This window comes from Maylandia zebra, linkage group LG10 (assembly GCF_041146795.1).
Source record: "Maylandia zebra isolate NMK-2024a linkage group LG10, Mzebra_GT3a, whole genome shotgun sequence".
In the NCBI taxonomy this organism is placed as follows: Eukaryota; Metazoa; Chordata; class Actinopteri; order Cichliformes; family Cichlidae; genus Maylandia; species Maylandia zebra.
Window position 1 is genome coordinate 2,913,088 of NC_135176.1, and position 21,548 is coordinate 2,934,635.

At 42.6% G+C, this 21,548-nt stretch overlaps 1 protein-coding gene across 2 annotated transcripts in view; it reads right to left on the minus strand.

Moving 5' to 3' along the window:
- dscama (Down syndrome cell adhesion molecule a) overlaps positions 1–21,548 on the minus strand; it is a 109,330-nt gene that overhangs the window by 10,771 nt on the left and 77,011 nt on the right. For both annotated transcript variants that reach the window (XM_004561608.4, XM_004561609.4), the window contains exons 9-18: positions 20,617–20,895; positions 17,272–17,391; positions 15,510–15,689; positions 5,910–6,106; positions 5,342–5,438; positions 5,109–5,237; positions 4,748–4,915; positions 4,131–4,201; positions 2,677–2,920; positions 2,248–2,394 (exon numbers count right to left, since the gene is read on the minus strand). In XM_004561608.4, the coding sequence (XP_004561665.1) occupies positions 2,248–2,394; positions 2,677–2,920; positions 4,131–4,201; positions 4,748–4,915; positions 5,109–5,237; positions 5,342–5,438; positions 5,910–6,106; positions 15,510–15,689; positions 17,272–17,391; positions 20,617–20,895 (1,632 nt within the window). The remainder of the gene's footprint in view (positions 1–2,247; positions 2,395–2,676; positions 2,921–4,130; positions 4,202–4,747; positions 4,916–5,108; positions 5,238–5,341; positions 5,439–5,909; positions 6,107–15,509; positions 15,690–17,271; positions 17,392–20,616; positions 20,896–21,548) is intronic.

Below are 21,548 nucleotides of genomic sequence, written 5' to 3' on the forward strand. Positions count from 1 at the left end.
AAAAACACAATAGGATGTACAGGTTAACCAAGACTGTGGTTGTCTGTGTCTGGCCCACAGTCTTCATATCCAGGAACAAAAATTAAAAAAAAAAAAATTTAAAATCAAAAATTATGTTTGCATCAAACTGGAACCACATCCCGATAAAGAAAAGTGACAATAATCAGAGGCCCGTATTTTTCTGGTGCCTGCAACTGCGAGATAACTGCAGCTCTCCCGTGACTTTAATTGATTCGAACGGTGGATTAATTGTTTTTCCGAGCCAAAAGGATATTTGCAGATGGTGTGATGACTTGCTGCTGTTCATTGTTTGACATAATTGCTGAAGATAATAGTTTTTGGCTGTTTAGGCTGTTGGTCAGACAAAAGAAGCAATTTGAATATGTTACATTCTAATTTTTTAACTGTTTTGCTGACATTATGGAGAAAAAATAGACTGAATAAGCAGGAAAATCACTGGCAGAGTATTCAAAAATTCAGTTCTGTTGTCTTTTAGAGTTTAGATACTTTGATTTCTCTTACTCAACAGAAGTATTTACAAAAAAACAAAAACAAAAACAAATGAACAAAGTCATAACATCCAGTTTGTTCTTGTCCTACAAACTGCAACACCGGCACAGCCTGCACCGCTGCAGGTTCTATAACTCCCTCTGCTGGTCAATGAGATTATTCCATCATCCTGATGTACTACACTTGTCTGGCACTGAGTGCAATAAACAGCTCAATATATTAATTGTTAGGCTGCAGTATATATAAAAAATTAAAAACACAAATATTTACAAATAATAGCATTTTAATGTAGCTTTGAGAATACATTCACTGTTACCATGCAAACTAGCCATGGCTGTCAAGTCTTGAGCGTTCATGTTCTGTAGGCAGGCCAATGTGATGTGACAGTGCAAGGGGCAAAGGTAATCATGCTGTCACAAGCAATCTGGCTGACACTGCCATGCTATGCTGTCCGCCTTCCATCAGCATACAGCCTGTTGGCCAGCAGTGAAGGTTATGCCATGCCTTAAAAATCCATCTGAGTATCTACACTAAAAGCTACTTGTTTCTAATGACCAAGAAAAAGTCACACGCAGTAACGCTTTGAGCCGGCATGTCAGGATGGTAACTTAGAGCACTGCTTAACCTTAGCAATTCTATAAATCTTTTTACACGTGCACATATTTACAGTAATAGCCTCAGAAGTGATGGCCTGCCATTGGCATCAACAATATCTTGCCCAAGGACATCTCAGAATACTAGGACCACTAAGTCTGCTGTAATTGGGCAACACGCTCCAAAACCACAGTGAAGCTGTCAGAGTGTCCTTGGATGTGGACTGGTCAAGTAAAACTATTTGGTCTAGGCTCAGTGTGGGGATCTAAATGTAAGAAAACAGCGGGCCTCATTCACCGACACAAACAAATCAAATGTTTTATGCACAAATCTTAGCTTCATCCCTATTTTTTTTATCTGTTTGTAGCTACTAACAAATTAGAACATCAGTCCACAAGAATGCAGGAATTACAGCAGATGGTTGTCCTTCCTGCTAAGAGGGAGTTTTTCCTTCCCCACTACTACCGAGTGCTTGCTCATAGAGGTTGTTAGAGGTGCTTAGAGGTGACTGAACAAAGCTGAATTGAATTGAAATAAACAATAAAGACCGTGGTTGGATAAAATAATAGAAATACAAATCTTTAGCATATTAAAATGTTAAATGGAAACATATTAAATGAACAGATGTATTAAATAATTATAAAACGGATGCCCCTTCATCCTTGTTGGATGTTATGACTTTGACCTACATTTCTTGACATTTCTTTATCCACTGACTGCACTTGTGCTAACAGATCAGGTGATCCTTGTCCAGGGAACGCAGCTCTCTCTGACTTGTGGCTTGATCTGGCTCTTAGCTCACACACTGATCCTTCAGACATGCTAGCAGGCTAGGTGTGCCCCCTGCACAGGTGCATCGGACAGGGTTATCCACCTCTGCTCTGATTGGAAGCAGACTCATAGTAGTGCAGATCACACCAACCTGTGTGTGTATATGTTTTCATGAAAGAAATGCTATCAGGAATAGTTTATACTCTATTTGAGGAGGAAGTGCAGATTTCTGGAGACTGAGATGCATTTTTGTAAAATGCATGTTAATCTAAACTCAGGTTTGCATGCTCTCGTGTGTGTGTGTGTGTGTGTGTGTGTGTGTGTGTGTGTGTGTGTGTGTGTGTGTGTGTGTGTGTGTGTGTGCGCGTGTACCTCCATCAGGCAGGTTGGCCCAGTAGATAACCCTGAATCCCAGCAAGTTGCCATTCAGAGCTTCTTTAGGAGGCGTCAGCCAGGATAGTGAAATGACCTCTGGGGAAGTCGCAACGGCCTGGACGTTCTCTGGGGGACGACTGGGCACTGAGTAGAAAAAACCCAGAGTATAAAAACAAACACTGACAACACACGTAATACCCAGTGATCTCCACTAGGTTGTGTTACATCCTCACAAATAGCTGCAACATTAAACCACGCTACCTGGCTCCTTCACAGCTGTGTTTGTAATGCGATACTCCAAATGTATTCGTGCTGTATTTAGATCAAGGGTTTTGTCTCATTTTCTGCGTACAACATTTCTCATTCATTAAAATGTTGATGTGAAACTGCAAATAATAAGAATAGTTTTATTTCCTCCCCTCTTACCGTCCTCCAGTGTGGTAGCAGCCACCTCGGTGGAAGACGGCCCTGTCCCAGCGCTGTTACTGGCTTGCACCACGACTCCATACTGGGTGAACTTCTTCAGATTATCCAACACCAGGCTTTCTGCATTGTCCCCTGTGGTCTCCACGCTGATCACACTGAACTGGTAGTTTCCTCCTGAGCTGTACTCCCTGTAGCCTACCTGGTAGCCTTTGATGGCCCCATTTTGGAGGTGCTTTTTGGGCGGCTGGCAGAAAAATGACAACACTCATTAGAGATTTTCTGGCTGAATTAAATATACACTGTGCTAACGAGGGAGTGCTAGCACACACACAGATAATTTGTCAGTTAATCAGATTTTTTCCACTCATGCTCCTATCATGTGTTGTTCACATCTGGTAATGAAATCCATCTTGTTTGTAACACCCAACCTACCAAAACACAATCAAAAATGCATTAAGGGCGTATTTAGGTCTGAATGGTCAGTACGGGCAGGAAACAAGAAGGTGTAACGATACATGACACCAAGTAGGTGATGCATCCAAATGCATTCCTCATTCTGCTGAAGGAAAAGAAAATGTTGTAATGCTGCAAATGATTTATATTCAAATCATTCTGTTTGTCTTTCTTAATCATTTACTGGGAGAACTGAAGCACAAACCTTTTCTTTTTGCTGGTTGAGAGAAAATGTGCACTTTTTTACCATTTAAAGCAGCGGTCTCCAACCATTTTTGCGCCACGGACCGGTTTATGCCCGACAATATTTTCACGGACCGGCCTTTAAGGTGTCGCGGATAAATACAACAAAATAAAACTAGTACCGGTACCGAAAAAAAGAAGATTTATTCATAACACATGTGAAAAGACCCAGGAAAACCGAGTTAACGATAAAAACGATAACAAAATAACGCTGAAAACCGATAAAAACCCTGAAAACTATACATTTCACACCTGAGCTTCAACTCTCGCGGCCCGGTACCAAACGACTCACGCACCGGTACCGGTCCGAGGCCCGGGGGTTGGGGACCGCTGATTTAAAGCGTAGCAGTGTGCCATTTGTGAAAGCATGACGTGGATGCATGAATTGAATTGCTTTGAAATACAACAATGCAAGCTTTAAACAAGACCACATGTTATTGCACATTGCAAATTAATGGATTCCCCGACTTTCAACTAAGCAGATGAGAGATGCAAATATTGTAACTTCTTCTGAAAAAGCAGAGTAATAAAATATCCTACAGCAAACTGGTTCAAATCCTCAAAGTAAAATAAAGAAACACCTGAGCTGAGCTACTCTGCTCGCTGCTGAGCTAATCCACAGGAGCAGCAGGTTAAATGCTTATGGACACAGTGGAGAGAACAGCACTGGATTTGGAGATAAATCTGTATCTATATGTATACAGCTAAAGACTGCACACATTCAGTCTATGGTAACACACAGGATCAGCTGAACTCACCCTCCATGTGACTCGGATGCTCTGGGAGGAGAGGGCTTCCAGCTGCACATCCTGAGGTGGACCATCAGGAGCTGAGATCATGTCAACGACATAAACGTCTGATTAAAGTGTGCACATCGAACCAACTGAATGAGTGAGGCTGTGGATAAATATATGGAGCTTGTATATGTAGGTGGCTGCTGAGGGTGAGGGGAGGCTGCCAGAGTGGGGAGCACTGGGGGGGGGGGGGGGGGGGGGGTAATTTCCCTCCTGCTTTTCTCTATTGACCAGAGTGTGACATTTACTACCGAGGCTGCTAATTGAAAAGTTTTGCTTTTAGTACAGGGTCAGCGTGTGTTCAATAATGCATCAGAGCCGATGGGCTGATGTCACCGGGCTGTTAATGAAGTGACACAGTTGGCTCTTCACCTCCTTTTGCCTCCTGTCTCTAATTCGTTGGTCACACTCTGATTGTTGTCTTTCATCGTGCGTTTTTGCTACACCGAGTTTTGTCTTACTGTACATTATTCACAGTCCTGAAAATCAGATAATTGCGTGCTTGCATTATTTAGTTCTGCAGAGAAAAACAGCACAGAATCCATTTGGCTTTGTGAGGGATTCAATCTCTTAATTCTCACCTGCTTCATCAGTGGTGATGGTGAGCTCATTGCTGGCCTCACTCTTCCCAATCAGGTTCTTGGCAAACATGCGGATGTTGTAGGTGGACGAAGGATGAAGGTCGATGATGGTGGCCTGGTTGAGCTGAGGGGAGACGTCTTTGGTCTTCTGTGCAGTATCCCAGGAGGCTGAGGGGGAAAGGCCAAGTTTTATTGGTGGGCCTGAACTCAAGAGGTCAAATCAGGCTAAGTGCATTAAATTATAGCTTTGAGATTAAATGAATGCACTGATAATTCACGTCTCTCTACTGGCTTAGCTGTTTTCCAGATTGGTATTACACCAGTATGTTGTAATTATGGACTCAAATGAGCTTCACTGTACCTGATTTATTCTTGCTCTCAATATCAAAGCCTGTTATTGGACTGTTGCCATCGAACCCCATCGTCCAACGCAGTGCGATGGTTCTGTCTTTCACTTCTCTGATCTCCACTTCTGGGGGGTCCGGGGGCTCTACAAGGCCCAAAGTTAACTCAGTGTTACTGGAGGATGCATTATTGTGAGGCTTAAAAGGATCTATGGCTTTATTTGAGCATTTCAGTCTGGTGAAGTTATACCTTGTACCGTGAGCTGTATGATTCCTCTGTCTTCACCAAAAGAGTTAATGGCATGGCAGGAGAAGAAGCCGGAGTCCTCCCTCACTGTGGGCATGATCTAGTGGATGCAGAGGAACGACAGGACGTGAATAATGAATGGGTGTAGAATAATACATCTAATGGATGCCTTTTGGTCCATTAGTATTGCCGAAGCAACAAAGTGAGAATAATTGTTGTATCTTTTTATTTTGGGATGTTGCCTCAGCGTAAGGATCTTGGCAGGATGTGAAACATCATTTAGAAAATTGTTTCCCATCGTTTTTGGCTTTTGAATGTTTGTGGCCTTGAATGTAAATGTAAAAATACAATATTCCCTTTGTTCTTATGTCTGTAATGATGTGACGATGCTACAGATTCATCCCAGCACATCCCCATAGATGGCAAACATACAGTATCCATCTTTAAATACAGTCTAACAATTAGATTAGGTTTAAATCTAATTTAACTCACATGGAAACTGCGCCAAATATTAAACCATCATCATACACCAACAAAATATAATCTAAGACTGACCACTTCAGCCTCCTACCTGCAGGGTGGAGATGACTTCATCGCCCACCTCCTTGACAGAAACCACGTAACGGCTGGTCTCAGGGTTGATGATGCGTTCCTCCTTTTCCCAGCGCACCATGATGGGTTTCTCACCGTGGGCCGTGCAGCTCATCTTCTTTTCTTCACCCTGCGTGGCCAATGTGGTGTTGGGGTAGGACGTGATCATAGCGGGGACTGGTGTGAAGACAAAGTGGAGAGAAAAAGATTTTGTTCGTTTCATTTCACAGGTGACATCGGTACTCTGTAAACACCAGCTGTTGTTCAAAGGAACAACAACTTTTAATTAAGATATTGATATTTTGTATTGACAAGATATTGTTGTGGTATCAGTATTGATATAAATATGTAGGCATATAAGATCTACTGATGCCCGTCTGTTGTATCAATTTTCGAATAAATGTTCAAATGTAGTGTGAGAAAGAGCTTTAAACCAGTATGTGCTTATATATATATATATAAAACACCCAGCACGCCCCTGCGGGCGGTTTATCCTTCAAGCTCGGGTCCTCTACCAGAGGCCTGGGAGCTTGAGGGATATATATATATATATATATATATATATATATATATATATATATATATATATATATATATATATATATATATATATATATATGCAGTTTAAAAAATGATCAGACCACATGCCATAAAAAACAAGAAAAAAATAAAGGAAATAACTGTATTTTTGCATGTTTATAAAGAAAAAATAACAATGTGCTTTAGTAGTTCTTTACATTTTTTATATTTGAGTATTTCAATATTCCATATTTCAGTTGAAGACCTTGGGCATTCTAGTGGAAACATAAATCATAAAAAAACTGTGTTGGTAATTACAATTTATACAACAATAATGATAAAAAGGTTTCAAAATCTGGACTTAAATTCCACTGTGATGCGTCGGCGTGACCTTAAACAGGCTGTTCATGCTTGAAAGCTCAAGAGAAGAGAAAGAACGCAAGAAGAGTGAAACATGTATTTAGTATGTTCAATAGTGTCACGTGTCTGCAGGCTGCATGTTTTCTTAGGTAAGTATGTTGGTGCCACCCATGTCATTTTTGAGCTTGTTTTGAGTTGTGGACTTTTTTCCTTCCTTGTTTTTCTGGGGTAAGAGCTCAGCTACGTTTTGGTTTTGTCTTTTTGTGGGGGGGTTTTTGGCACAACCTAACTGTCCCTTTCTCCCCAACATTTGTTTTATGAATTTGGGTCATTGCTTTTGTGAGAAAGCTGCCATTAAACTTGTCTCAGCGTATAACACTTGTACTGGGTTTCTGGAGTTGTTGTGTTGTTGTTACGCCCTCGAGGAGGCGCAACAATAGTGATATCTGTACTTTCTGCTAGTCCTCATCCCTTCACCTCTGCCTCTTTAAGCAAGCGATTACTTGGGAACTAATTGCTCTTATAGCTCCTTTTAACACTGTAAGCCTAAAATACCTAAAACCCATTCAGAGTAAACTGACACTATGATTTCATTATATTCAATGTAATATTATATCTATCAGAAAGATGTTCCTCAGTTAAAGATGCACTATGTAGTAAAAAAAGCATAAACAATCAAATAACACAGTTAACAGGCAGGCCTATGATTGGCTGGAAGGTGAGGAGCAGCTGATGACTCTGCTGTCCTAAACATAAACATCATGAAATAAAAATGAACGAATTCCTTTTCTGGAACTTCTTACAGAGCAAACGTTGTTTTTTTAGTTTTGCAAAAATGTTTAGTATTCATTTTGTAAATTTTATATTAAAATACGATAAAAGCTGAAAGCAAAAATAAATAAATAGAAAAAAACACGAAGCTTTTTGTTGAAACAGCAGATATAAAACCTATAATGTTGTGTTGATGGCAGCGCACAGCTCTGGCGTGCATCGTAGGGTACTAAGTGGTACAGTTATGCTCTAACAACACTCTGAAGACACCACACTAAATGTACACTAACGACATACTGTACATGGCTCATTACACCCACAGCAGAGTGTATAACAACCTTCCACTCCCAGATGCTCTCACACATAAACACACCTCTGCCTGCGCATGCACGCCAACACGTGTGCTCGCTCTCATTTTGCGTCCCCCCCCCCCACATACACACACACAAAGCGTTACTCTGCTGATCTGATGGGACGTGTCAGGCAAGAGGTTGCGAACATTTAAGCCTCATCTCTTATTCACTCTGCCGCCATTTGAGGCTCGGCTCTGGAAAAGAACGCTGATTTATTTTGCATGACAAGTATGAATTTTTTGTGAGACACATTTGGAAAAGTGAGGGGAAATAAATAACCGCTCCGGCTTTATGTAAACGTTATCGTTTGAGAGCAAAGCTACTTTCATTTCGCCATGTAAGTGGCTCCGAGGTGGCACGGGGCCGTGTTGTTGACACTCCTGGCACAGTGGGATACTACGCTAGGCGACAAAAAGGAAGGGCAACGAAGAGACTGAGAAGGCTCGGCTCATCAGGTGTGGAGAATACCTGTGTACTGTAAACTTTAAGATATTTTAGTATCTGGCATTTTGTAAAGAAACATTGAAACTACGCTCATCACAAGAGCATCATTATACAGTTGTGTAGACGTTTACGTTCACTCATCATGGGCAGGACTGTAACAGTAATTTGGGGCTTTTAACAATGTCTTCTGGGTGCTCAACTTTAAATTTTTTTTGGATTTCCACTAATGAAAAATGAGACATTCAGGCTCAAATATATACATACACCACTAATATATGATTAAGTGTCCCTTAGCAAGTTCGACCAGATGGTTTTGGTAGCCATCAACGAGCCGCTGGTATGATTCTGGTCGTATATTTGACCGGCAGCAGAATTGGTAGAGTTTACTTATAATGTTTTCCTGACATGGATCCAGCTTTTAAACACTAGAAAGTTCACTACAGAAGGCTGCATTCTGTTCCATTAACTGTCAAGACTATGTACTTCAATAATGTTGCGGTTCAAGCTCTGGGGGGCCAATCCATGACTATCAGTCTTTCATCGTGTGATGTTCTATCCAGGTTTGCTTTTATTGCATTGACAGTGTGTTTGGATCCATGCTGAAAAATGAAATTGTTACTTCCCAGATCGTATTGCATGGTGGATAAAAATCTGATGGTACTTTTCTGCATTTATAATTTCATCAGTTTTGATAAGATCTCCAACATGAATCGAAAGACCTTCAGTCAGAAAGCCGGGGGAACTATCGCTCGAGAGCACTTTACAAAAATGCCAAAAAGTTTTGGATCATTGGAAGCAAGGTAAAAAAAAACAAAAACACGAGAAGCAGCTCAGGTTTTTGTACACAAACTATCGCTGTGCCCTTTACAGGTTTTTTTTCTTTTGTAGTTCCAATTTACAAATGTTTCCTAAATGCCTCAGTAGCAGTTCCTGTTTTCCAAGCAACAACAGTAACTGATGTGACAGGAAACCAATGAGGAAAAAATTAATGAATGTATATGTAAACCAGTCTTTGTAGAAGCTAAACCTAAAGTTTTTTGATCGAACAAAAAATAATCAGAGCAGCTGCTCCACCTCGGAGAGGCTCACCAGTAGAAACCAGTGCTTTAGTTGGGTACAGCAGACAAAGAAAATTTACATTTATTTGCTGTTTGAAATGCACAGAAAACATTGGATGAAATTTTTGGCAGCCTTTTCAAATTTTAAAATACTGTGGAACAACCCCCCCAAAGGTTCCATTTTTGGGATAATATATTTTTTTATTATTTTTTCCCACATTAATGAAATAGGAAATCCTGATTTGAGATTAAAGACAAAAGCAAACATTTCTTTAAAAGCAGGAGTGCCTCTGCACCATGAAGAGGCCTCTGAGATGAGGCGTATGCAGCTTGTGTCTATGTAAATGTATGTGTGTACAACCCTGTGTGTGTGAGCAGCCCAGCTGCGCCAGCCCCGAGGCTCATTTTATGGCCTCGTAATTGTTGTGTTGATATATTTCTTTAATATCCAGCAGAATTATGGAAACAGAACCAGGGGAAGGAGTGTGGACAGAGGGAGGAAAGAAAAAGAGAATGAGAGGACAGATGGTGGGAAAAGGGTATCTCCTTGTGTCAGAAAGCACCGGCTCCCCGATGCCTAATTCAGCTCTAAACATAACTGGAGGTGTGCGTGCAGATGTCTGGAAAAGATGGATTGTACATATCATTAAACAAAAACAAACACACAATGACATGATGAACTCTTAGAGTCATGCACAAACACACACACACAGGAAAACCGCTTACATACTGGTCTCCAGTAGGAACCAGTAAGATGTGACATGTTGCCAAGGAAGGCTGAAGGAAGGCATGAGCATTCGAGAGAGGAAACAGTGGACTGCGTTGTGTATGTTTACTGCACTGCACATTGTGTCTTTTATGTGGAGGTGAGGAGAGCCCTGTTCCTCCACAGCAACCCAGAGGGCAGTGATGATACGCTTAAGCCTGCAGGGGATTGTGGGGGATAGGCTGGCTGCTGATAGGCTACTCCCCTGAGACAAAAGCACCCCCCCCCTCCCTCTCCCCCTTCTCCCAGGCTCCCTTTCACCTGGCCAGGTTACCATGCCAACCAGCATCGGACAGTCTCTCCTCTCCTCTCCTCTCCTTGCCTGCCTCCTCTCTCTCTCGCGCTCTCTCCTTCGTCTGTACTCTTAGAAATAGGGCCATTTGTAGTAGCCAGGAATAGAACGCAGACCTGCCATTGATTTCCACGGGAGCATGATGATGATTACACAATCACACCCCGAATGTCGCAATGCAGAAATAAAAGACAACACAAAAAAAGAAAATGTTTCTAATGCCTGTAACTGCTGGTGTTAGCGATGTGGAAAACAGAATTAGCCAAATGGTGGAGTCAGGAGAATAATACTAACATATAATTATGGGTGAATGGCTACGTCGGCGTGGGGCTATTCATATGAGATCAAAGAAAGAAAGCAGTCACACCGTCTCAGAGGATCAATGAGATGTGAGAGGTGGTGAAGCAGGATTACTTTTATTTATTTATTTGTTAATAACAATAAAATGGACACGGACACCAAGCTTCACTTTGTACATCCTGCAAAAAGAAAACTATGCCATCGTTAATGGCTTTTAAGAAAAGTTTGACTGCTGTGTTGGCGCTGCACTTATCAGGGATCACCTCTCATTCACACCGTAATAATTAAAGTGGCACCTCTCCTGTATGGATCCTGGTGTGAATTTCTCTTGGGAGGGTACTGTTTACATCAGTCGTGGTGACGATCCGTTTTTTCCTTGGTATACAGCATCTCTTGTGTGATTGATGTAATAGCTGCTTTTAAAAAGTGAAACCTTTGAATTAACAAGAAGACTTACGGTGAGCCGGCTTCTCCACAAATACAAGCTGTGGATCCCTCCGTGGTGTGAACACTGGGATGCTAGTCTACATTCTACACAGGCAGCCTGGCCAATGTGAGCCAAAGGGCACCCCGGCTCAATGGGGCCACAAGGGCTGACAAGAAAAGACAAGCTGAGATGCATCTAGCTTTATGCCTTGAGGGCACACTGTAAGTGGGCGCTGGGGAAGAGGCAGCCTTGACGTGGGGTATTGTGCTGCGGTGATGACTGGTTCACTGGCTGCCTGCAATGTACTGAAATAATTCCTTTAGCTGCACAATTGGCTTGGACGTGAAGCATGATAGCAAATATAGGCCTGCACACTGGAACAGTGGCTTAGTGCAAGTAGGCTCAATAAACACAATGAGAGTCAAGGGAACTTCTTTGTTTCACAGTCACACTTTTAACTGGTCCAAGGGTTAAACTGGGCTTAATATTTCTCTAAAATTCATTTAGAAAAAAAAAGTGCTGACTACTTTAAATCCAGCAAAGTAGACAACTTACCAGCACTGACTAGTGGAGTGTGCAAAACAAGGCTCATACTTTCTTATACACTGAAAATATACTGCAGTTCTTGCAGTCGACCACTTCTGTTTACCCAGTGAATCCAGCCTGAACCTCCAAGGTCTGTTACAGGTTTGCACTGTGTTGAGAGTAAAAGCAACAGGAAGTGATGCGGTGAGTCCCAAAAGGTATCAAGAGAACTTTCAGAATTACTTGCAGACTTTTTATCCTGTACAAAGCTTCTTTTTTTAAAAAGAAGAATTTATTTCTTCACTGAAAAACAAGTCTTTGTTTAAGATTCATTTCCTGATCAAAGACAGCAGAAAACTAAACTGTTTTGGATTTAGATGAAAGTCTCTTTAAAACCCGGCCCCAAGAGGATTCTGTGCTTGAGACTGCTCCGCGACCATAAGACCATTTAGCACTGCACTCGAGTGACGCTTCATCACTGCGTCTGCAGGCATTATGATGTCTAACAGGCTTGATTGGTTTTAATTGGCCCTGATAAACACTGAGTGGCTGTTGACCGCCTCTGATAGCATCTGTTGTGGATTGGTAATGAATTGACTGAATAGCATCTGTTTTGTAGGTAGAGATGCTTGACTGTAAATGACATAAAAATCATTCATTCAAGCCGCCATCTGCAACCAGTTTTCACACAGGACAAAAAGTGATTACTACTCAAATAAGGAAGCCTATGAGAGAAAAACAAACAGAGTGCATGTGCACACACTTGCTCTCCCCCGGCAGAGAGCGCGAGCAGTTTCTGCTGGCTGTTAGTGTAGTGTTGGTGCTCATCCTGCATGATGCATGGTGTATTATGACGAGACATGAGCCTATGCACAGACACTCATAACAATGAAAGTGCCAAGCAAAGACATCACAATAGATGCAATTCATTTCCCAGGCAGTCCACTACAATAGCCTGGTGGAGTGGGATCTATCCCAAGCACTGCATTAGCTGCCTGGCCCATTATTCTTTAGTAATGGCTGCACTGCTCTGCACTGTATCAGTGCCTTTACAGTAAAGTGTGCACACCTTTGTGTGAAATCTCTGTCTTTGTGTGGGCTTATGAGCTTGTTTGCTCACCTGTGTCCCACACGCACACAAAACTGACAGCATCTTCACCATAAATATTTCTATGCTTACATATGTTAAAGCTTCTCATTCAATCTATTGTTTGCCAATGCATCAAGCCACATGTGGACGGCCAATAATAGTGAGTGAAGATCAAGCCGTCTGTCCATCACGTGACTGGTCCAGCATGCGTCAGATTGTGTGCCTCTCAAATTGGCTCCTAAGCCTCTTAAGTGCTTGCCACTGTTCAATTAGCTGGTGCTGGTCTGAATAAACAACATAAAGGCAGCACACGGTGTACAGGACATCACAGATTCAGGCATTACTGTGGTGCACCGTCTCTGTCAAGCACAGAGAGAAACTGTACGGGTTAATGAGCTCATTGTCCACACACAGACACACACGGGATAGAGGATGAGGTGTGGCTCCCTTGGCACGCGGGGAGATTTGGGTTACTGCACAGAAGAGGCACAAATCAGGACAACTACCACAACAACGGGCAGATGCTTCAGGAGCACAGCATGCACCTGAGGGGCTGCAAACATAAAGAAGACAAAGACAAATAATCTGTTAAATAAAAATCCAAATCTTGCAGTGTGTTTGACACGTGTTATAAATAATGTGGTTTATATAAAGAGTTCAAACCAGTGAGATTAGGTTGTGTACTGTGTTAGAAACTCAAAGTTGTAATCCAAATGCAGAGACTAACTAAACGTTTGTTAGTTTCTAACATGTATACCATCTAATCCAACATCCAACGGTTTTTCCATAAAGGTTTTGCCTTTTCACACAGTTTGACAACCTGGAGATATTGGGTTTACGATGCTACAAACCGGTTAGGCTTAGCTTGACAAAGCTTAAGTGAAGTGTAAGCGTAAATGAGAAAGCTACAGTCAACAAATGATTTTTTCTCCTTGTACTTCTCTGGTGTTTCTGGTGGTTATCAATGTCAAATCCACAATATACTAATCATAATGATAATCAGTCTGTAATATTGCTTATACAACTCGATGCTCTTGTAAGATACACACTGGACTAGAGCACGCACTTTGCAAATGATGATCTTATGACGTCCCGAGCTTTGAGAGTTTCAGAAAACCTAAAGGGGAAAGATTATTTAGAAAGTAGCTTGTCAGCTGATGATTTAAGGACATTTGAGAGATAAAGTAAATGGACTGGTTCTTATATAGCGCTTTTCTACTCATCTGAGTACTCAAAGCACTTTACACAACTTGTGCATTCACCCATTCGCACAAGCACATCTTTCTAAGTGCTTCATAGCTAACATTCACACACATTCATACTCCGATGGATGCATCGGAGAGCAATTTGGGGTTAGTATCTTGCCCAAGGATATTTGGCATGTAGACTAGGGGAAGCCAGGAATCAAACCACCAACCTTCTGATCAGTGGATGACCTGCTCTACCGCCTGAGCTACAGCCACCCAATAAAGGAGTTGTGTTCCAGTTAAAGGTTCAGATTTTTACCAAGTTCAAGAACTCTGAGGTCTGAGGAACGTGTGTTAAAAAATAAATTAAAGACACAACACTTCACAGAGGTGTGAGGATTCAAGTATCAATAAGAAAATTCAACCGTGACTCACACTCAAATGGCCTAAGACACCAAACCGCAGCTACACTGAGAGCTGGTGCTTCTGAGCACACTTGTCTATGAGGTGACATGGTGGGCCTCAATCAGACAGAGGGGGTCATAAAGGAGTTGGAGCCTATTTGGCTGTGGCTGGCAGACAGTTAGACACTCAGCAGGGAATACCCTGCTCGGGCTTGATAAGAGCCGTGGTGGCAAAAGCTTTATCTAACAGCAACCAATCAAAATGAGCGCCGAGCCGCAGTAAAGCAGTTGGAGCTCACACATCCACGGACACATCCACAATCACCAGCTAAAGTTAAGTAACTGTACTTTTTGGTAAAACTCACATTTACATTATTTCTGAGGTTGTTGTTTTCACCTTGAAGGAAGCTCTTAAAACCATTCCTACCATTTCTGCAGGCTGCTTTCAACATCTCTCTTTCTGAGAAGATGCGCTGGAATAATTTATGCGCTCTCATGGTTTATTAAACAGACTTTCAACCTCAAGAGGGCAGCATTCCTATTAAAAAGTGTATTATCTATACAAGAACACAAACAACTCAGCAAATAGTTAACATTTTCTTCTACTTACTAAACTAAAGACAAGATAGAAGACATATAGGACACAGAGATGAGGAGAAAAGACGTGGATAACCTATTCCTTCTTCCAAACTCCCTTGCTGTATTCCACAGCCCTCTTTTCCACATGGCAGCTCTTGCTCGCATGCAGAATTCAGGGATTAATGGAGGGGAGCTAAATCCTTGGCCACACAGCAGATAAATGCTGTACTTTCTCCAAGAGATGTGGTGTAGAGGCTGTGTGCGTTGCTTTCGTGGGATTCGTTCAGGCAGAAAGCACAGCGCAAGCAACCGTGGTGACATCTTTCTGGTGGCCTGACTGACTGTCGAAGTTCAGCTCACTTAACCTTTGTGCTTTAGCTTTAACTTTTTGTTTTAATGCACCAGCAGCTGGTGCATGAAAGAGGAGAGTCAACAGGACAAAAACCAAACATGCCAAATTTACATTCTTTGGCTCTAATAGGTGCTGTCGTCCTGTCAGACTTACTTTTGACGTTGAGGTACATCGACTTGCTCACGTCGGCCCCGACGTCATTGCTGACTCTACACAGGTAGAAACCACTGTCTTCTTCCAGCACGTGCTTGATGAGCAGAGAGCCGTTGACCAACACTTCAATCCGAAAGCCTGAGTTGAGGGGGATGGGTTTAAACTGTGGGACTCCAGCGCCTGTCAGAGAAAATACACGGTTTGTCAATAGTAAACTGCATGAGGCAGTCCAGTTTGCTGTTCGATGCTCCTGCTAAAGTCTCAATGAAAACCTTTACAGATAAAAACATTACATTTTGTGCATTTTATTTATACTACAGAAATAGTAAGGCTTTGTTTTATGGGTTCAAATGAGCTAGTGTTAGTCTAGTACGGTTTGAGTACCACATATCCCACAATTCCTTTTTATAATTAAGCCTATACTGTAAATCTGAAGTTTTCAAAAGAGAAATGGTGGTAAGGGACAATAGTAATGCATTTGTTACACAGTAAAACTGACATTAAAAGAGTCTTACAAATACTGAGATTGTGCAAACTCAGAATTTTTCATTTATACGTAAGTCCACTAACCCCCACTAGTGGGGTTAATTGGTGAATCTAAATTGCTCGTAGCTGTGAATTTGAGAGACTCATCAAGGGTGTCCCCCTGCCTTCACCCATAGCAGCTGGAACAGCCTCCAGCGCCCCCCAAACGATGGACGGAAAATTAAGCTGGCCATACACTGTGCGATATTTGGAGACGATTTTTCAGTCGTGCGACAGTTTTAGGGATCGGCCCGAGTTTCCAACTTGGACCAACTTTGGCAAGCTCAGCTGAGTCTTTTCGATGTGGCCTCACAACATTATCACAACCACAACAGCCGTGGAAAGAGTTGGATGGACATTGCTGCTCAATCACAGCTGCCTGGTCAGCGTTTCTTCATTAGCAATTTAGCAAAGTTGACGGTGTGTGTGTGTGTGTGTGTGTGTGTGTGTGTCTGAGTGAGTGAAAGACAGAGAGCGAGAGCGAGAGACAGATTTTGTGTTATAAGCTTCATGTTATGGATGCACAGTGTGAGCACTCAGGTCGCATCAGAGCATCGGGCCGTATCGTGTGAGAGCCTGCATCGTGACCTATGAACTTCTAACCTCTGCGATTCAATTGTACTGTTTGAGCAGGAGCTGAAAAACGCGACTGAAAAAGTCGCACAGTGTTTGCCCAGCTTTAGTCCAATGGAAGAGGAATAAAAAACAAGTCATTGTTATTTTATGTGTTTATGTTATGAAAACCTTCAGAGATCTCAAACCATTAAACACACGTCTTCTTGCTCTGCAGCTGCCAGTTTAACTGAAAGAATTAAAAACTCTAATTATGCATTTTTTTTATCTTATATCTCATATCTCAAACTTTGCTGTTGTGTCCAGCTGGGCTGAGAAATGTTACACGTGAAGTACCACAGTTACATAATTTCACACCCACTTCCTCGTTACAGAGAAACAGAAAACTATTCCTTGAAACGCAGGTTTGACTTGAGGGTTTTTATGCATTCATCCTCATGGCTGTGGACATCGTATTAGGTGTGCTGGCAACAGAGGATAAGCTTGCTGTAGGTAAAATAAATAAATAATGAATAAATAACAGTATTTTTCAATGCAGCAACTCTTCTCAACTCAAGAGAATGATTTTAAAAGTGTTTGAAAACATGTAAAACATCCAACGCTTGCAACAAACCTCAGGGAGACGGCTGTGTAATCAACGTGTGTGTAAACTGTGCAGGTTTACCTTTAGAGTATTCCCACTGGATCGTAGGAACAGGATAGCCTTCAGCTGAGCAGTTTAGTATCACTGCTTTCCCGTAGATGCCATCCTGGTCTTTAGGTTGCACCACAAATTTGGGAGGAACTGCAAGTGAAGAAACCTTACTGTGAGATCTTTACATCTAAAAAGTCACAGGAACATTTCAGTTCAGAATGGGGAAAAAGACCAAGTGAAAGTACAGTGTGGTCCGCAAACATCCGCTTCCTTAAACTCCTGAGAAGTGCAGCCACCCCTCATTTCTTTACATTTTCCAGGAAAATGGGAAATAGGAACAGTGATTTATTGAAACGTGTAAACATACATAAATGCAAAAAAGTTTATACAATTCTCACAAGGTTTAGAATTACTAAAGGGCTAAAGCAGGAATGTCAAACTCATTTTATATTGTGGACCACATACAGCCACACAAACCTGCCCAGAGGGCCACTTCTGGCTGAAGACATTCTGAACTCTTGTGGGTTTCTTTAAGCAGTCTTCTGGGAAAGTTCTCCCGGCTTCTTGAAGGACATTCATCGATTGTCTTTGGATGCTGGCTGCTGTTTGTTCAGGATGATCCCACAATGTGCACCGTTTGAGATCATTGATGCAGTTAGGTCCATATATATTTGGACAGAGACAAGTTTTTCCTGATTTTTCCAAGTTTTTTACCACAACAAATTTGAATAATAATAATAATAATAATAATGGATTGGATTTATATAGCGCTTTTCAAGGCACCCAAAGCGCTTTACAATTCCACTATTCATTCACTCTCACATTCACACACTGGTGGAGGCAGCTACAGTTGTAGCCACAGCTGCCCTGGGGCAGACTGACAGAGGCGAGGCTGCCATATCGCACCATCGGCCCCTCTGGCCATCACCAGTAGGCGGTAGGGTAAAGTGTCTTGCCCAAGGACACAACAACCAGGACAGAGAGCCCGGGGACCGAACCCGCGACCTTCCGGTTACAGATACGCTTCCCAACCCCCTGAGCCATGGTCGCCCATTGAAATGAAGTAACTCCGATGCGATTGAACTGCAGAAGGTTGAACAAAAAGACTGCATAAAAATGTGAGGAACTAAAGCATTTTAACACAGTCCCTTCATTTAAGGGGTTCAGTTCTAATACTCAAAGTCTTGAACTCATGGACATCACCAGATGCCGGGCTTCCTACTTTTTAATGTTCTGCCAGGCCTTTACTGCAGTTGCTGTTTATTTGTGGCCCTTTCTGTCTGAAGTTTAGTCTTTACCAGCTGAAATCTTGTTAAAGAGTAAACTTGGCTTTTTCCACAGCGTTGGTGATTCCACCTCTGGGCGGAGTCACCGCTTCATCACTGACAGGCTGCACCTGGAAGTAATTTGGCTGCCAGCGCTCACAATCCCTCTTCGGCAGATTGTCTGATAACCTCAGTTAGTGAAGGCTGTCACAGCTCATGTTTGATACTCATAGTGTTGCTCATACTTACCTGTGCTTCTCTTTCACTTGCAGTAATCCTCTGGGATGTCATTACCTAACCTGCCATAAACTAACCTCTTCTCAGTCGCTGGCCTGCCCGGCTGCCTCACCGCTTCACTGCTGCCTGCCTACATGCCAAACTCACTGGAACATCTCGGACCCTCTCTGGACTCTCTCTCGGCTCACCCAGACCATTTACCCCTTCGCACTTTGCGCCCGCCTGCAGAAAGTAAGACTGCACGCAATCTATTGTGTCTAGAACTCCCTTTGACGTCTGCTTCCTTCAGTTACAGTGACTCCGAACTCCCCGGCTCCGTGACCCCAGTCTAGCCTCTTCCTTACCTCCACGCCACAGGGTTCCTGTGCGGGCAGTTACCCCGTATCGGGTTTGCTGGCCCTTGAACACGTCAGCTCTTGGGCAACACTCATGGACTCTTTTCATAGCTTGGAATTTTTACTGTTTTGTGATTTTCATGTGTTGTTGTTTAGTATCTATCATAGCCATGCTCTCGTTAATCCTAGTGTTGTTATAGTTCATGGTAATCAGTTTATCACTGTGAAACTCAAGTGCTTAGTTCACAGTGATCTTTATTGTTGTTAAGTTCCTTCGGTTGAATCTCCAAGGACCTCGTGTGTAGGTTTAGTTACACTGTTGCTTCCTTCACTCTCTGTAAAGAAAGTGTTGCCTTCACTCTTTCTCCGTGCTTCCGTGTGCTGTCTACACTCGAGTCCATACTTCTGGTGGCCACTGGGCCGCGACAGCAAGATCAGGTGACTGACTGGTCCATTCAAGTATATTTGCCTTCTTTGCTTCAATAAACCCCTGGGTTGCTTTAGCTGTATGTTTTGGGTAATTGTCCAACTTTATTAAGAAACGCCACCCAAGAACTTTGACTGCATTTAGCTGGATGTGAGCAGAGAGTATGTCTCCGAACACCTCAAAATTCATTCAGCTGCTTACTGTATCACATCGTCAATAAACAGTGTCCCACTGTCGCTGGCAGCAGTGCACACCGAGGCTAACACACTGCCTCCGCCCTGTTTTACCAATGATGTGGTATGCTTTGGATCATGAGGTGTTTCACACCTTCTCCGTATTTTTCTCTAGCCATCATTCTGGTAGAGGTTGATCTTGGTTTCATCTGTCCAAAGAAGGTTTTTCCAGAACTGTGCTGCCTTTTTTAGATGTCCAACCCAGCCTTTCTATTGTTGAGGTCTTGTACCTTGCAGTGAACCGTCTGTATTTACTTTCACGCACTGTTCTCTTTATGGTAGACACGGATATCGATACACCTTCCTCCTGGAGAGTGTTGTTCACTTTGTTGGCTGTTGTGGACGGGTTTCTCTTCACCATGGAAATGATTCTGCGATCTTGCGGAGTTCACCAGTGCTTTCTTTCTTTCAGGATGTGCCAAACTAGATTTTGCCGCTCCTAATATTGTAGCAGTATCTCAGATGGGGTTTTTGTTGTGTTTGCAGCTTAAGGATGGCTTATTTCACCAGCATGGAGAGCTCTTTTGACTGCATGTTGTCTGTTCACAGCAAAATCTTCCAAATAAAAGCACCACACCTCAAATCAGGCCTCTATGCTGTACATAACTTTTTATATAGCTGTCTGTCACTTCTTGTTTTGTCCACCACTTGAAAAAGTACCCAAACTGTTTAATCTTTGGCAGTTTTCATTGATTAAACTTTCAGAAAGCCTGGAGAATTACTGCTCAAAGCCAGTTAAAAAATCTTTTTACAAGAAAGTCTGGCTGCTTGCACGTGAAACATAAAGAAATGAGGGGTGGATCCAAACTTTTCCACAGCACTGAACTTCTGTAAATCACATCCAGATTGACTCTCTTACCCATCTCTCCCCTCCTCACCTCGGACAATGAGCTCACTCCGGTGTTCCACAGCAGCAGCCTGATTCCGTGCGATGCAGGTGTAGTTGCCGTTATGCATCAGTGTGAGGTTAGAGATACGCAAGGAGCTGGTGAAGTCTATGTTGTCTATGGTAACGCCCAGGCTGGCCGGGATTGGCCGACCATCCTTCTGCCAGGTGATGAAGACGGGCTGGTCACCAGACATAACCACACAGGGGACGAAGACTCGCTGGCCGATGGAAAACCGGGGAAACTCAAATGGTTGGATGGTGGGCGGGACTGTAACAGAGATGGGAATATTGCTTCAGGCCTGCGGGTTACAGGTTGTTTAATTTCAGCCAGAGCTACTCAAAATCACTAACCACTCATGCACATTAATAATCAACACATTAACATACTATACACCGCGGCTGAGCTACTTTACAAAACACTCGCATAGCAACTCATTAGGCCCAGTTCTCTCTTTATCACCTTATTTTCCACATTAAGCTGTGATTTTTCAGGAAAGCAAGAAATATTTTATTAGCTCGCCTCATGTGGAGCAGCTGAAGCCTCTCAAAACATAAGCATATAGCATTCACTCTCACTCGGCTCTCTGGGGACACTGTAGCCATCGTGAGAACCAGATGCTTTGAAAAATTAATGATTTAAAATAACATTGGAATAAGCAGCACTTCAGCGCTTATTTAATTCACAACAAAATAAGCATAATAGGTTCCTGGGGATTCCCTCTCGGCAGCGGTGGAATGCTAAGCAGCTGAGAGGCAAATTAGCCAAGGTGGAATAGAAGTGTCGCTTTGTCTATGCTGTGTGATTTCCCCCTCAAACGCTCGTTAGCACGTCAAGACCAGTGAGAGTGGGTGGTGTGGGGGGGTGGGGATCGGCCCATAGGACAGTTGAAATTATGCTGCGTCACTGAAGAAAGAGAGCCA